The 15,370-nt window shown below is 46.7% G+C and overlaps 2 protein-coding genes across 3 annotated transcripts; both read left to right on the forward strand.

The window, feature by feature from the left end:
* Positions 1-480: 480 nt before the first annotated feature.
* On the forward strand, positions 481-9,212 carry LOC133511195 (ATP-dependent zinc metalloprotease YME1L1-like). 2 transcript variants are annotated; one of them, XM_061839890.1, is made up of 19 exons: positions 502-656; positions 1,495-1,584; positions 1,707-1,844; positions 1,931-2,123; positions 2,954-3,046; positions 3,147-3,256; positions 4,999-5,149; positions 5,363-5,446; positions 5,570-5,743; positions 5,830-5,982; positions 6,065-6,197; positions 6,478-6,540; positions 6,615-6,727; positions 6,811-6,966; positions 7,086-7,237; positions 7,315-7,441; positions 7,519-7,592; positions 7,692-7,778; positions 7,886-9,212. In XM_061839890.1, exons 4-19 carry the CDS (start codon positions 1,985-1,987, stop codon positions 8,027-8,029), a joined length of 1,953 nt encoding a protein of 650 aa, XP_061695874.1. In that variant the 5' UTR covers positions 502-656; positions 1,495-1,584; positions 1,707-1,844; positions 1,931-1,984; the 3' UTR covers positions 8,030-9,212. The 2 variants fall into 2 exon arrangements, with proteins under 2 accessions (XP_061695873.1, XP_061695874.1); XM_061839889.1 differs by lacking the exon at positions 1,495-1,584 and having other exon boundaries at positions 481-656.
* Positions 9,213-11,556: 2,344 nt separating this feature from the next.
* On the forward strand, positions 11,557-15,297 carry LOC133510942 (ras-related protein Rab-18-like). The gene is made up of 7 exons (XM_061839455.1): positions 11,557-11,774; positions 12,100-12,155; positions 12,261-12,322; positions 12,551-12,623; positions 12,842-12,960; positions 13,832-13,898; positions 14,336-15,297. The coding sequence occupies exons 1-7, from the start codon at positions 11,707-11,709 to the stop codon at positions 14,509-14,511; spliced, it is 621 nt and encodes a 206-aa protein (XP_061695439.1). The 5' UTR covers positions 11,557-11,706; the 3' UTR covers positions 14,512-15,297.
* The last annotated feature ends 73 nt before the right edge of the window (positions 15,298-15,370 follow it).

Here is a 15,370-nt window from a genome sequence, read left to right on the forward strand (position 1 = left end):
GTTAACGTATATTAGCTGAAGAATAGCACATACGTGACAAAATAAAGCAGATTCCATAGAACTTCTCTCCTTTTTTTTTTTTTAATATGCTGAAACTTGATTGTATAGCAGTGATTGCTTAGGGAAATCATAGAAAATGGCCAGATATTTTCTCTTAAACTCTTCTGACCTATTTTTGTTGTCATGATACTCTTTTAAAGAGTGTCCCTTTCTTTGTAAAGGCTTAGGAGCTACTTTTGCCCAAACTTTTCTACCATTGGTTGAAGTCGGCATTAAAAATGAAGAACCTTCAGAAACGAGCTGTGCCTGTGTTGATTGTAATTCTCAGTTGGTAAAAACATTTCATAATCCTGTTCAAGAAAATGAAATAAGAAATAAGGAGGGATATGTCAAACTGGAATGGAAGCTATGCAAAAAAAAAAAACGAACCCCGCCCCCCCCTCTCCCCCCCCAAAAAAAACAAACAAAAAAACCCTTGCAGTAAAAATAACAGACGTCACATCCGGAGCCTCGTCGTGTCTCATGCTAGCTGTGTCGCTTGCACGCAAATTGCAAAAGTTCGAGTGACAGCCGCGGACCAGGAAGAGTGAAGAAAAGTCATTTGTCTCCCGCGTGGGCTTAAAATGATTTATTTGCCGACGGCCGTTCAGCCGCAGGTCAGAACGCGAGCAGCTTTGGCAACTTAGCTAACACCGAGTTGAGCCTGTTAGCCGGCTAACCTTCACCGCGGCTTTCCAACATTTGCGCTACGTGGCTGCTTTTACTTATAATTCTCATTTCCATCGCTTTGTTGCCATGATGATAATATTGTGGTTATTGTGCGCTTTAGTGAATGAACGAGATGACATGACGACTCAAACTACGCCAGCACGTTTGACTCTTAAAAGCCGTTTGAGTGTTTATTTGGGCTCAAGATGATGGTGCAAGGGCCAGAAGGCTCTGAGGGCGACGACTGTCACCTTACTTTTTCCCCCTCCTTCACAGGTGTATGACATTTCTACACACTACATGTTGTAGTCGGGGAAATCGACGAGTGCAGACATTTTGATGATATTCAGAGGCTCCAGGAGGCGACTAGCGTGAGGCTTCGAGATTACTAGTCAACCCTTATTTGTACTGGTGTGACAAAGTAGTTGTAATATTTAATTTGGTACTGTTCGGACATAGTAGTGATTTAAAAAAAAAAAAAAGAGGTTGCTATTATGACATTTAGTAATGCGTCCCTCTTCATTTTACTGGTGTGTGGAATTGTCCGTCTTTTTCTTTTCCCTTCGGCTTGGTTTGGTTTATCGGGGTCACCACGGCGTGCCATCTTTTTCCATCCAAGCCCATCTCCTGCATCGTCCTTTCTACCACCAACATCCATCAACCTTCTCTTTTGTGTTTCCTCTCTCGCTCTTTTGCCTGGCAGCTCCATCCTCAGCTCCCGTCTAACCGATATAGTCCTACTTGTGTGGACAATGACTGATTTTTTTTTTTTTTTTTTTGTTCCAGACAAAAGCATGATTTATTCAAACATGTTACCTGTTGAACAATTCCAACTCATTCCCCGCCACTGACAGGCAGCTACAGTCTATACCGAGGGTGAATGAGCTCATGAGAACAGAAACACTTGTGAAATTGTGACTGTTGCCTTGTGAGCTTTTCTTTTTTCCCCCCCAAACATTCAACGTTCTCTTTTATTTGATTTATTTTGTTAATGGCAGGTGACGATTCCCCTGAGTCAGCTCGTCAATGTCGTCCACTCGCTGAAGAGCTCCGTCGTGAGCGGCGGCGGCGGCGGCATCGGCAAGGCGAGAGCGCCCCGCGACCACGCCTCTCAGTCAGAACCGCATCACGCCGAGGTCGGGCCGTACGCTTTTGGTCATCGGACGCGGTCAGTATGACTTTTTATTTATTTTTTTGACGTTATGTTACTTTGTTTTTGAAGTTATGCGCGCAGCCGCCGTGGAACTTACGGGACCTCGGCCTGTCGGAGCTGGGAATGCGGCAGCTCAACGAGTTGGCGCTGCGGGCGTTGCCGCGTTTGGATGCGCAGGAAGCGCCGACCGCTCTTATCGGTGGTCGGGCAATGTGGCGAACCTCTCACCTTTCCACGCACTCCTTTTTTGTAAACAAGCATGGTAGGTTTTGCTTTGAATAGCCCTACTACTCTTAACGTTCTTCCTTTTAAGAATATGATGAGGTTATCATGTTTTTATCTGTCAAATATGCAAATTCTACGTGCAAAAAAAGATCCTTTGACTTTTCTCAAGTTGAACGTGTACCTCCTTGCACATGATCAGAACGTGTTCAACTAATATTTACGAGGAAAAGAATGGAAAGTTGTCAGTTTACCACGTTTTAATCGTGTGGAACCGAAAATCAAGTTACTTTTTTATTCCCTGTGTACTTTATTGTACTGTACTGTCTAAAGAAGAGGCAAAAATAATTTGTAAATCAAAATATGGGAAACAAGGCCAATTGCCACAAATGATAGAATTTCAGGTCTGTCAAATGACACCGGCGCACATATTTGAGCTTTACCTACATTTCTAGAAGGTAGTTCCAGAAAGTACGGTGGCTCAGTTGGAAAGCGTTGGCCTCACGGTCCTGAGGGCCCGGGTTCTATCCCGGCCCCACCTGTGTTGAATTTGCACGTTTCCTCCTGCTTGCGTGGGTTTTTTTCCGGGCAGTCTGGTTTCCTCCCACGTCGCAAAAACGTGCGACATTCATTGGACGCTCTAAATTGCGATTGTGAGTGCGGCTGTTTGTCTCAACGTGCCCTGCGATTGGCTGGCGACCAGTTCAGGGTGCACCCTGCCTCCTGCCCGTTGACAGCTGGGATAGGCTCCAGCACTCCCGTGACCCTCGTGAGGATAAGTGGCTAAGAAAATGGATGGATGGATAGTTCCAGAAAGGCGGCGTCAACGCGTCTGTTGGGTTAGTAATGCGCATTTGTGCTTGTTGCGAGGCTTTTCCCACCTTGGAACGTCCGGCCCAGTGGATTGCAGGCGGAGGCGCTCTCCTCTTCGCTCGGTCTGCGCAGAGCTGCAACTTTCTTCAGGTGACGACGCACGTTCGCCGTTTTAAAGACGTTAGCTGGTTAACTGGTGTATTTATTTTTGATTTTTTTTTTGTTTTGTTTTTTGTTTTTCTTTCCCAAGTGTGGGTCCAGCACAGAGGCTTTAAAACATTAAGGAGCAAAACCAAAAGACTGCAGTCGGCGGTTGAGCGCCCGCTAGAACCAGAAGCTTTCCCTCCATCTTTCATGAAGGTAAAGCGCTACTTTGATATTTCTGCTTATGAATGACGGGCTTTTACAGTTCCGCCCAACATATTTTCATTGACAATGATGTAACCCAAAACAAAACAAAAAAAAAAGATGTCAGCGTATCATCCATTCCCTTGCTCGATTGAGGTGTGCCCAATATGTTGATGGCGATCTGCTGGTCAGTCGCAAATGTACTGTGAGTAGATGGCAGGGCATTAAAATCAGTTTATCGTCCTCACTAAGAAATTTATCGCTTGACTGACAGTCACTTGGACCGATCTGTCCTTTTCTGACGTGACACTGCACATATGCACATAATGTTGCGATTTAGCCTCCAATTTTCGATGCTAAACTTAAATTGAAAGGGTATAAAAATGAGTGGAGGAATTGGACCAAGTAAAAAGACGAAAGCGTACATGAAACAAATTTCATTTTCAAAGTCGGTTGGCCTCATCTGCCAGTCTGCAATCCTTTATACCGAAAAAGGAAAATGTTGAGCGGCATTTTCGGAGCGCTCATCAAAACTACAACACTGACTGAAGGAACTGGAAGCGGACAGCGCTCCTTTTTCTCACGGCTTAAATTCGTAAGCAAAGGCACCCACTGAAACTTGGTTCCGGACGGGTCACTTAATCATTCAAAACGAGAAATCCTTCCAAGATGGAGAGAGGGTGAAAGTAGCAGCCATTGAGGCAGCTGACTCGTTGTTCCAAGACTTCAAAATCAAAGCAGAAATACTCCACTGTCAGGAACTCCTGTTACACTGCGCACTGAAGCCAAGGCCGAGGATTTCACTGAGCAACTTTGGAAGGACATCGCGGTCTGCGAGTGCTTCTCACTGGAGCAGGATGCCTCTAAAGACTTCAGTGGCACGGCCCACCTGTGCATTTTTAAACGAATAAGTCAGTTCCCGGTGTGCAAATTGATGTCCGTCACCGCAGATGGAGCACCCGCAGCGGTTGGCCGCTCAAACGAGTTTATTGCCAAGTCGTGAATTATCGCCAACAAGCGTAATAATGGATGTGGCAACGAAGATCGCCGGCTGCGTTGGTGCCAGATCTTTTCAAAGATGCCTGTTCCGCACACACGCTGACAGCGCACTGATGTCAGATGGCTTAGTCGAGGCAAATTCCTCCAATGATTTAGAAGGTCTCACTCACAGCGGAAAAGTAGCCCAGCATGAGGAAATGTGGGACGTCCTTGACCTCATGATTTGGCTGCGCTCATTTGTGCGAGTCAGCCTTTTCCCACATGAAGATCATCAAGTCCGAGTACCGTTCCTCCCTAGCCAATGACCGTTTGGAAGTGTGCTTGAGTTTTCGCTGTTGACACAGACCGTCCGGACTCTGCGTCTTTGGCTGATTCACTTCAGCGCAAGACCTCGGAGTAAACGCGGGCATTGACAAAACATTTAGACTGTTCGTTATGTTGTGTTGCGCGAGATCGGTTCCTGCGGTGATGAAAGGAACATCAACATATATTGGCCTTGAGCAGAATTTGAGCTCACCGATAGTTCTCTGCGCTGTCAAACCGGAGACATGGTCGTGATCTCCCAGCCCCCCAAAAAAGCAACATCCCAGGAGGTTTGCTACTTGAAAAAGTAGATCTTTGGGGGCCCCTGGGCTACATTATCTTCTTGTTTGAAGTTTCATTCCCGCATGTGAAGTCAACTTGCAGTCTATGTAGGATTCAGTAAATGTGACTTGGTGTTGTTTATGCGTAAACCTTTGCTTTGTACGTAACAGGGCTTCCTGACACGTGACAAGGGCATCGATATGGAAAGTCTTGACAGTCTGACCAAGATGGGAAACATCCCCGACGGACAGCAGGATGCTTTTAAGAGGGGCTTCGCGGAAGGCTTCCTGAAAGCCCAAACGCTGACGCAACGCACACAAGGCAAGTTGCAGCGGATGAATCGCGTGAAACTCTTTTTTCATTTTCATCGCACGCTGTCGAATCATCCGTTCGCATGAAGCTGCGTTCCCGTGTAGGCGTGAGAGCGCACGTGATGCTTTCCTTCCCTTGCATATCGTGTGACCAGCGCATCAGAATAATTGTCGACGCCGATGTCGCAGCAACTGTTCTCTCCGTGCTTCCGACTGTTTATAGACTCGCTGAGAAGGAATCGACTCATCTTGTTGGCGGTGCTTCTTGTCGGGCTCTACGGCATCTCCAAGATCCCTTTCATATCAGGTAAAGGCTCTTTCTCCTTTTCAGACCGGTGCAACTTCTCCACCCGCAAAATATCCCATGAGTCAACTGAAAGATAATTACAACGTCGTGCAGTGTGATTTTCGAATTTACCGTTTTTCACAGTGCGGTTCCGAACCACAACAGGCCTGGACTCCTCTGTGGATCCGGTCCAGATGAAAAATGTGACATTCGAGCATGTCAAGGGTGTTGAGGAAGCAAAAAATGAGCTGCAGGAAGTGGTCGAGTTTCTGAAGAACCCCCAGAAGTTCACAAACCTGGGTGGAAAACTCCCCAAAGGTCAGACAAAATCAGTTCATCCACCATGACAGCTTCACGTGCTCGTTGGTAATTTGTGTATTTCCCGTCTTTAAATTTGTCCGTAGGCGTCCTTCTGGTTGGCCCACCTGGGACTGGCAAAACGTTACTGGCCAGAGCTGTGGCAGGGGAAGCGGATGTTCCTTTCTATTATGCCTCAGGTTCGGAGTTTGATGAGATGTTTGTCGGAGTCGGAGCCAGCCGCATCAGGAATCTTTTCAGTGCGTCTCCGTACCGGATGCGTTCGATTTGTCATGTCGTCATTGGCACGCAAACGCTTGACCCTTGGCGACTCTTGTCCAGGAGAGGCAAAGGCTAACGCTCCGTGCGTCATCTTCATTGATGAACTGGACAGTGTGGGTGGGAAGAGGATCGAGTCTCCCATGCATCCTTACTCCAGACAAACCATCAATCAACTACTTGCAGAGATGGACGGGTAATCGAGTCCTCACGTTGTTTTTTTTTTTTTTTTTTCAAGAGGCAGTCAACAACTGTGAAGCTGACACCAACCTGCGTCTTGCTAACTTGACTTATTGGCTTCAGAAAACTTGAATGATGGTTGTCGGATTTCATTTGAAGGAGGAAGTGGCCAAAGATAGAAACGACATTGACGTGCATCAAAATCACGGGAATTGACCATCGTGACCGAATCGTGTAAAACAAATCATTTAAAAAAACGTATCCTTCGTTTAAAATGATCGTTTGTTATGTTGTAGGTTCAAACCTAATGAAGGAGTCATCATTATTGGTGCCACCAACTTCCCCGAGGCTTTAGATAAGTGCGTTTGCCATCCATCCATGTGTCAGCAAGCATAAAGAGGGAATTTCTAACCGGCCAAATGTCTTCTTTTAGTGCTCTGATCCGCCCAGGACGATTTGACATGCAGGTCACGGTCCCTAAACCAGACGTGAAGGGACGAACGGAGATTCTCAACTGGTACCTCAGAAAGATTAAAGTGGATCCAGGTGTGAAGTGAAGGTTTCGTATGACGTAGGACCGAGCGCCGTTGGAACGTTTGCGTAGCTTAACCAATCAAACTCTCTCGCAGACATCGAGGCAAAGATTATCGCACGCGGCACCGTGGGGTTCTCCGGCGCTGACTTGGAAAATCTGGTGAACCAGGCTGCCCTGAAGGCAGCAGTAGATGGGAAAGACATGGTCACCATGAAGGAGCTGGAATTTGCCAAGGACAAAATCCTCATGGGTGAGTCCACTCACTGCGGGGGCCTTCCCCCCCTTACAGTAGAAGACAAAGTGCCACATTTCTCGCCCATGATACCTTCGCTCATTTGTCCATCATTTCGCAACTTTATATCCGTTCAGGCCCAGAGAGAAGAAGCGCTGAAATCGACAAGAAGAACAAGATCATCACAGCGTACCATGAATCGGGCCACGCAATCGTGGCGTACTACACCAAAGACGCCATGCCCATCAACAAAGCCACGATCATGCCAAGAGGTCCCAGTCTGGGTCATGTAGGAAGACAAGTACGATATTCCGTATGAAAATAGCTCACATTTGCTCACCGTCGTCGTCGTCGTCATACTTGTAGGTGTCGATGCTGCCTGAGAACGATCGCTGGAGCGAGACGCGCTCTCAGTTGTTGGCTCAGATGGACGTCAGCATGGGCGGCCGAGTCGCAGAGGAGATCATATTTGGCCACGAGTTCATTACCACCGGTTAGAATCGGAACCGGCGTAAAGCGGGAACGCTGACGAATAAAGTTGCATCGAAATAGCTTTGTTTTGTGCTCAAGGAGCCTCAAGCGACTTTGATAGTGCCACCAAGATCGCCAAGATGATGGTGACGCGATTTGGGATGTGTGAAAAGGTGAGCTGATGGGGAAACAAGCGTCCGAAAGTGAAGGTTGTTTTATTGGCCGCTTGCGCGTTCACGCGTTTCCATTTGTGGTCGTCCTCTCAATGGCAGTTGGGTGTGATGACCTACAAGAACATGACAGAACAAAGTCCAGAGACTCAAGCAGCTGTGGAGCACGAAGTCAGAGTTTTACTGAGGGTGGGTGCTTTCTCTTTTAACAACGCTGATTATTAAAATGTGACCAGCTTTTTTTTTTTTTTTTTTTTTTTGGTAAATTGCCGTCGTCGTCGTCGTGTCTTGGGCAGGATTCCTACGAACGCGCTAAAGCCCTCTTGAAGTCGCACGCCAAAGAGCACAAGAACCTCGCCGATGCGCTGCTCTTGTACGAGACGCTGGACGCCAAAGAGATCCAGTTGGTCTTGGAGGGCAAGACCCTGGAGACCAGATGAAAAGGCAAAGACGTGGGTGTGCTTTTGGTTCTCGAAGGGACTCTGGCCTGATGGAAATGAGACGTGAATCTCGGTGTTAGCAAATCTTAGTGCTGTGTGATCTGCCGTGTTGATTATCTGTTCCATAATCTTATGATATTCCCACATGGGCGCTTTATTCCCCATTTCCTTCAAGGCTTTAAGTGTGTTGAAGTTTCACACTTGTGCATTCAAAGAGTGAAAGCTGGATGTACTCAGAGTCGTCACACTGGCCCAATTGTAAATATCGACTTTTTCACGCTCGGGACTCTCGCACCTCAATCACGATAAGACGCTGACCGTGGAATTATGTTGTCGATTACTGATTAAGAATCGGTCTCTTTAAGCTTAGCTGAATGTGTCTTTAGCGTTAGCACTGTGAGCCAATCCGGTTCTTGACGGGTACTGTACTCGTTTCCTCGTGTTTTTCCCTTCGGTGGCTCCGCTTCAACTCAACGACTGTTTGATTTGAGTTTTTCAACGAGGTGGCCTTTTGGGTTATGGTTTGTCCTTTATGAAATCACTTTGAAAAGACACACCCAGAACAGCTGCTGTGTCCAGATATGACTTCGACTGCTGCTGACCGCTAACAAAAGCAAGCGTAGTGTCGCACTGTGCATCTTGAAGGTCGTACTTGTAAAATTGGATTGTCCACCAAACCCTCACGTAATCAATAACTTTGAATTGTGCCGTGTGGCGGTTGTTTCAGTCCGTAGCAAGCATTATTAATTTCCACGAGCTTTTGCTGCCCACTTTTGGCTTTTTACACAAGTGATTCATTTGGGGGTGGGGGTGCACCGGTTAACGGGTCAATTTGGACAGTGATTGTCTGGCGACCAGTTGAGGGTGAACCTCTCCTCTCGCCCGGGGTTAGCTGAGATGGGCGTGAGGAGGAAAAGCGTGACGGACGGACGGATGGGAATGTCCATTTTTATTTCATTTGTCACTTTTTTTTTTTTTTTTTTTCCTTTTGTCTTCTGAGCTTTTGCCCATGATGAGTTGTATATTAGAGTGGAATCTAATAAGACAATTGTAAATAGATGTATGAAAAATAAAACATCTGTGTGGTAAGCACAATAAACATCCATGCGCGCGCTGATTTTCATTGATGAAATTGATCTGGATACAAGAAATGAAAGAAAAGCCCAAAACGTGTTTACTGTTTTTGCGGACAAAGTGCAAAATACTGAAAGTGTTGAAATTTCAGATATGCCAATTCCAGAAAAATTGTTAGAAACACAGAAATGAACATCAAAGGGTGAAGCAAGCCAATTGTAATCAGCAGGAACAGGAAAGAAAGTTCTAAAAAGAAAACTTCCAGACAAGGAACAGTCGACAAAAGCGCACGAGGTCGGAGACGAACGCGCAAGAAATATGCTCCAAGACATCCACGGGGAAACCGACGCACGTGACCAGGATGAGCGTAGAAATGGGAGTCCGGATTGACCGGCCACAGAGACGTAAAGCGGGTCACACCGACGCTGACCGAGCAGACTGCGAACGGCGCTCGTGCGCAACATCAGGAGGGATGAGATGACGCGGTGGAAACGCTTTGAGTGGTGCTGTCGAAAGAAAGCCGGGTGGGACGCCGCCAACCCGACTCGCTCTCGGCCCGGGTCCAGTCGTCACGTTCTTTGCTGATGTTTTACCTCTTGTGGTCCGACGCTGAGATTTGTTGACATTTGCGTACTGCGCAAACGAGCGAAGGCGGCCAAAAATGCCGCTAATGTCGTCCAGCCTGAACTTCGACTGGAAATACATGCAAGGAAACGCGGGAACGACTGCTTCGCTGCCACCGTCGCATCGCAGCCGTATTCCAAGAAAAAAAAAAAAAAAATACCCAGCCTGATTGTCATAACAGCTGCGGATTGAGGGATCATCCATAGCCGAATTCCTTTCAAATGGAGAAACCGTAAACGCAAACAACAACATCAGCAGCAGAAATGAAAATTTTGCACATTTTCGTCCATTTGTGGGTCGAAAATGCCTCGCAGAAGCGCTGAAACATTTGATTTAATAACTCGGGTTGCTCTTTTTCTGTAATTGGATCACGACTTGGGCACAACAGGTCTGGTTTGCACTTGGTGAGTCCTCTGGGATTGTGGCGCAGGTCAACCAGTTTTTGTTAGCCACCTCCCGGTCAGTGTCCATTAAGAGCCACACGAGCCCCGAAGAACGCAAAGTTGGAAGGGAAGCAGAAGCAAATCGAAGTCCCGGCACCGAGCCCAAAGGGATGCTGTAGCCCGGGAAGACTAGAGCCAGAGCCTGGATCGCGGTGGTCGTGGTGATGGTGGTCAGGACCCGGCCGGCAAGAGGTCACGACGAACATTTGGTCGAGTCCCAGGCCTCGGATGCCAAAAACCAAAATTCTCAGCAATTGGAACCTCAAGCCACCAAAGCAGAACGATAAAGGATAGTAACACCGCGTTGCGTTAAGCCGCATGTCGCCATCGTATGACTCGGTGAGTCCTTCTCAACGCTCGTTTCTTTCACCGTTCACGTCACTTCAGCCTTTGGAACAAAGACGCACTTTAGGTCTTTAGGTCAGCGACCCTTTCCCCCAAACTACATGTCGGAAAATATATGATTCAATCTTCAAGTATCTGTAGTTTGCTTCTGTGTCGTTTTTAGGCAAATAGTTGTTCTTTGGCATCATAATCAAATATTAACTCTGGAGGGAGTCAAAACTCGCAACGGCTTCCAGTGCTTCACACGATATCAGAACCTCCTCCGTCAACAAAATATATTCACTTTTCAATTTCATTCGTTCACATACACAGAAACTCGTGTGTGTATATTGTACTGTGGAAGTATTGGAGACGGATAAAATGCTTGGCTGTCATTGGATGAATTAGCTTGTGAATATCTGCGGGGCGTTAGAGAGGAAGATGCGCGAGATTGGCTGAGATGGAAAAAGATGACACGCTGCGGCGACCCCGAACGGGACGAGCCGAAAAGAAGAAGAAGAAGATTGTGAATATTTTTGCGCTTGTCTGTCTTTGCTGTCGAAGAAATAACTAAAAAGTTGCTGTATGCATTATGACTGCTGGAGACAAATTCTTGGTGTTAAATCTGATGCCGATGAGGCAGTCGAACATTCTCTGCTAAAAAAAAAAAATCTTCCGTAGAATTTGTACAGAACAACTTGTTCTCTGGGACTTTGGCTGTGATTTTCTATAGAATGTAGAAATTCTACAGGACTTGGGTCTTAAAAGTTCGAAAGTTCTTTATGTTCCATAGCAAATGTTTAGCAAGCTTTCTAGCCAGCAACAAATACAAGCCAGAGATGACATTGCGATCACTCAATTGCAATAGTGACAGTATTTCCATGGCAAGTATTGAATTTCACAATCATCTCCTTATCCGATATCATAAAAGGATTGAAAGAAGATTTGCAAAAGACGTTGGGAAGCCGTTCAGTCGAATTTGTGAAGTGGAAGGGGCATAATTATGTTTTGCGCCCATTCATCTCGTGCAGTTGTGAATTCCCAAAGAACGTTTCTGTCGATGAAGGTTTATCGATGACGTCGGACGCGAAGATTGGGCGGAAGTGACGCAGCCGTCCGAAGATTTCCCCCACCGGAATTTTTGGCCAGAATATCGTCCTTTTGTTGGTAAGGCGTCGCGGTTCGCCCGGCCAACGAGCGTCGAATCGGACTATGGATGACGACGTGCTGACAACTCTGAAACTTTTGATCATCGGCGAAAGTGGAGTCGGGAAGTCCAGGTTTGTTTTCGGAGTCGGCGAGCTAGCACGAGAGCTAGCTTAGCATTGGCTTAGTTGCGATGACGTGAGTTTCTTAGCGTGAACTGTCCTGTTTGTTAACAGACACCAACTGATAGGTTCTTCTTTTCCGTTGAACTTTTCCGCCTATTTTCGCTGTAACAACGAGGAAAACTTTGTCATTACCGTGTTTTCTTTCTACTGCGGGTTTATTTTGTCCGATTCTCGTCATGGTTAACCCCATCGCCAGCATCTCGGGACGTCGCCTGTTACATAAGACTCACGAAGTCAATTTTCTCCACAATATCTACATTTCCTCTACAAACAGTCTCCTTCTGAGATTCACAGAAGATACCTTTGATCCAGAGCAAACAGCGACAATTGGTAAACTTCACAGATGCACTTTCAGGTTTATATTTTTACAAGTTAATATTTCGTTTAAATCTCTCTTGTTCCGTTTTTATTTGTGTTTGACGCCGGACGAACAAGGTGTGGATTTCAAAGTGAAGACGCTGGCCATTGATGGAAATCGAGCAAAACTCGCCATATGGGTAAGGCGGCTTCGTTATGTTGTCATCTTTTGGATGGATATGAACTCTCACCGAAAACATGATGCGGCGCAGCGCGTGTCCACTGGGTGGCGACAGCGCACAGCACTTAAAAGATGGAATACATCCCACCGTCTCTATTTTGCAGCGAGAGATTCTTATCCTGTTACAATATTAATAATCCTCCTATACAGAGGATGTTTTGTACCTTTTTTATTTTTCTCCCCAAAGGACACAGCTGGACAAGAGCGCTTTCGAACACTGACACCCAGCTACTATCGCGGTGCCCAGGGAGTCATACTTGGTAAATACATTTTTCATTGTTTTTGTGTGTGTGTGTGTGTGTGATTACACTCAGGCAGTCCCTATGCCTTATTCAATTTATTGATGTTGAATCCATTTGTCATCGCAGGAATGCTGTCTCTTTATTATGTCATGCATATAAATTGTGGTATTGGCTAGTTCAGGAAGTGTCCATATTCAATGTGATGGATTGGATGTGTGTTCCTTTTGGGTTGCCAGTGTATGACGTTACAAAGCGCGACACCTTCACGAGGTTGGAGAACTGGCTGAACGAACTGGAAACGTACACGACTCGCAATGATATCGTCAAAATGCTCGTTGGGAACAAGATCGACCGGGTGAGTGTCAAGAGGATGAACTTTCTGTCGGCTTGCAGGCTGGTTGACGTTAGGACGCTTCTAAATATGGAAGCATATTTATTCAGGACTTCCGGGTGGCGAGAAAGTAAACAAAGCCGTCGTACACGTCATTTGACCGAGATGGAGGAGATGGCGAGAGAGAGAGAGAGATTTGAGCCTTCTTCTTTATCGCCATTTTTCGGATGTGTGAATTGTCAGTCAAAAATCATCGTCATCATCGTCATCTTGATTTATGCTATACGTAGTAGGAGTATTTTGTTGTCCCCTTCACGTAGCCCTTAAAATAAGGTATGAGGAGAATAGAAAGGGCCAAAATGAGGTTTTTCGGGTCCACCCCCCCCCGCCCCGTAGGCCAGACACAACCTTTTCATCCATCCATCCTTCCATTTTTCTACTGCTTATTTGGTTGGGGGTGGTTTGTAGCTTTACCAGGGACCCCCAAGAGATGTGGGCACTCCGGCGTGTCCGGAACAGGGGGAGGCCACTGTAACACAAAACAATACGAAACATAAAAAAAAAAAAAAACATCCATTCCTGAAATAAATGATAGAGGTCTGTAGTCTCCCTTCACAAATTGTGTATAAATGTTGCCGTCACAGCCTCCCCTCCTGCAGGTCCCACTGGATTAAGATATTTGTTTTTTAACCAAAAAAAAAAAAAAAAAAAAACCCCAAAATGTAACCATTTCAAGGTGTATTTTGCAGTTGTTATTGTTTCAGTTCCAGTCAACGCTGGTCTGTCACTTTTCTGCCCCCCCCCCCCTCGAAGCGTCCTGGCAACTTTTTGTCCATACGCATTTCTGAATGTGAGCCTAATTAAGGCACAACATTTTCTGGTGTTTGCTTTCTAGGATGAGCACGAAGTGGACAGAAATGAAGGCCTGAAGTTTGCGAGAAAACACTCGATGCTGTTTATCGGTGAGTGTCCGGGTTGGAGTCGAGGCCCGCGTGACCTGCGATTGCTGCCAGAGGCTCCCTTGCTTTGCGTTTGTGGCCCGATTTCTGCCGCTCGGACTCTCCAGCTCATTTGCACCATGCTCAGCATTTCAATTGACGTGTTCCCCGATTCCTACGTCTCCTTTCCCAACTCGGCCTCTGTGGGAAATGAGGTGACCTTTTGCTGTGGAATTTCCATTTTAGTGCGGGCAACGTTCACGAGGGACCGGCCAGGCGAGGATATGTTGCCGACTCGATCCGCTGCGTGTCTCTCGCTCGGCAAATTGGATCATCGTGTCTGCTTTTGAAGCGTTCCTTAAATGTCATTCAAGGAATAGTTTCCCCTGGTTTTGACATTTAAAGGCTTATGCGGCTTGTTTTGTTTGGATTTGTCGGTAACCTTCTTCCTTTTTGTTCAGAGGCGAGCGCAAAGACCAAAGATGGCGTCCAGTGTGCCTTTGAGGAGCTGGTGGAGAAGATCTTGCAAACTCCGGGCCTTTGGGAAAGCGAAAGCCAGGGTCAGAGTCTGCGGCTGGGGAAGCAGGAGCAGGGCGGCGGCGGCAGAGCGTGCGGAGGATACTGCGCCATCCCGTGACGCAAGCCACAGCAAATGACTGCGGTCGCTCAAGAAGCAAAAAGTAGATAAATCGCACCTGAGTCGGTAAGCGAGAGGGTGGACTCCTTGCACGTGACACTTGTTTTTCTTTTCCATCAACGGATCCGCTAATCGTAGCGTTCGGGCCCCCGTAAGCGTTGTTAAAAATCCGTGTTCGCCAGCTTCGGAGGAGAGAATGTTGTGAATGTGTGTGTTGCGACGTCGGCCGCACCTTCCCGATTCAGCGTCGGATCGCTTTCATTTCACGTGCGGCCATCGAAAGCTTTCACGCGCGCATACAAACCAACGTTCGCGGCTTTTACTCTTCACTCCATGGATTAAATTCATTCTAATGGCCTTATTCGCAAAATGAATTGATTGGTTTCAACGAAGGTCCTTTGTATTGTAAAGAATGTTTGCTATTGTGCAATGTGGACCGATTGAAACGATGACATTCATTTGCTTCATTACAAATGCTGAGATTGCTATTTTCCTCTTACTGAATTATGTTTGACTTTTTGTGTGTGTGTGTGACGCGGTCCACATTAGTCTTCAAGGTGATGGAAGATCATTCCCAAGGGCTTTCCTTTTTGTTGCACTGGCCTCATTTGTCAACTCTTTTTCATGCCCCCCCCCCCCCAACCTTTTTGAGGAACGTCGCCGCCGTTTCAATCGTATTTTGCAAAGCGAGATTCCTGCCTTAACAAAAGGCCGACATTCACGCTGGCGTCGCAGTGCTGTCAAGGTTGTACCGTTTCAAAGCGAAATAAACGACATTACGATTTAGTTGTCACGTATTTTCCGTTTGCTCTCGAGGCCACGTAACGACGAGCAGGTGGGAGACGCAGAAAACGTCTGC

Source organism: Syngnathoides biaculeatus, chromosome 13 (assembly GCF_019802595.1).
Source record: "Syngnathoides biaculeatus isolate LvHL_M chromosome 13, ASM1980259v1, whole genome shotgun sequence".
Lineage (NCBI taxonomy): Eukaryota > Metazoa > Chordata > Actinopteri > Syngnathiformes > Syngnathidae > Syngnathoides > Syngnathoides biaculeatus.

Excerpts from the sequence above, each read along its gene's own strand:
- LOC133511195 (XM_061839889.1), top strand. The coding sequence starts at position 624 with ATGATTTATTTGCCGACGGCCGTTCAGCCGCAG. Across the intron at positions 3,257-4,998 it reads TCCCTCCATCTTTCATGAAG|GGCTTCCTGACACGTGACAA; the intron begins GTAAAGCGCTAC and ends TGTACGTAACAG. Across the intron at positions 7,593-7,691 it reads GATTTGGGATGTGTGAAAAG|TTGGGTGTGATGACCTACAA; the intron begins GTGAGCTGATGG and ends TCTCAATGGCAG.
- LOC133510942 (XM_061839455.1), top strand. The coding sequence starts at position 11,707 with ATGGATGACGACGTGCTGACAACTCTGAAACTTTTGATCATCGGCGAA. Across the intron at positions 11,775-12,099 it reads AGTGGAGTCGGGAAGTCCAG|TCTCCTTCTGAGATTCACAG; the intron begins GTTTGTTTTCGG and ends CTCTACAAACAG. Across the intron at positions 12,323-12,550 it reads GAGCAAAACTCGCCATATGG|GACACAGCTGGACAAGAGCG; the intron begins GTAAGGCGGCTT and ends TTCTCCCCAAAG.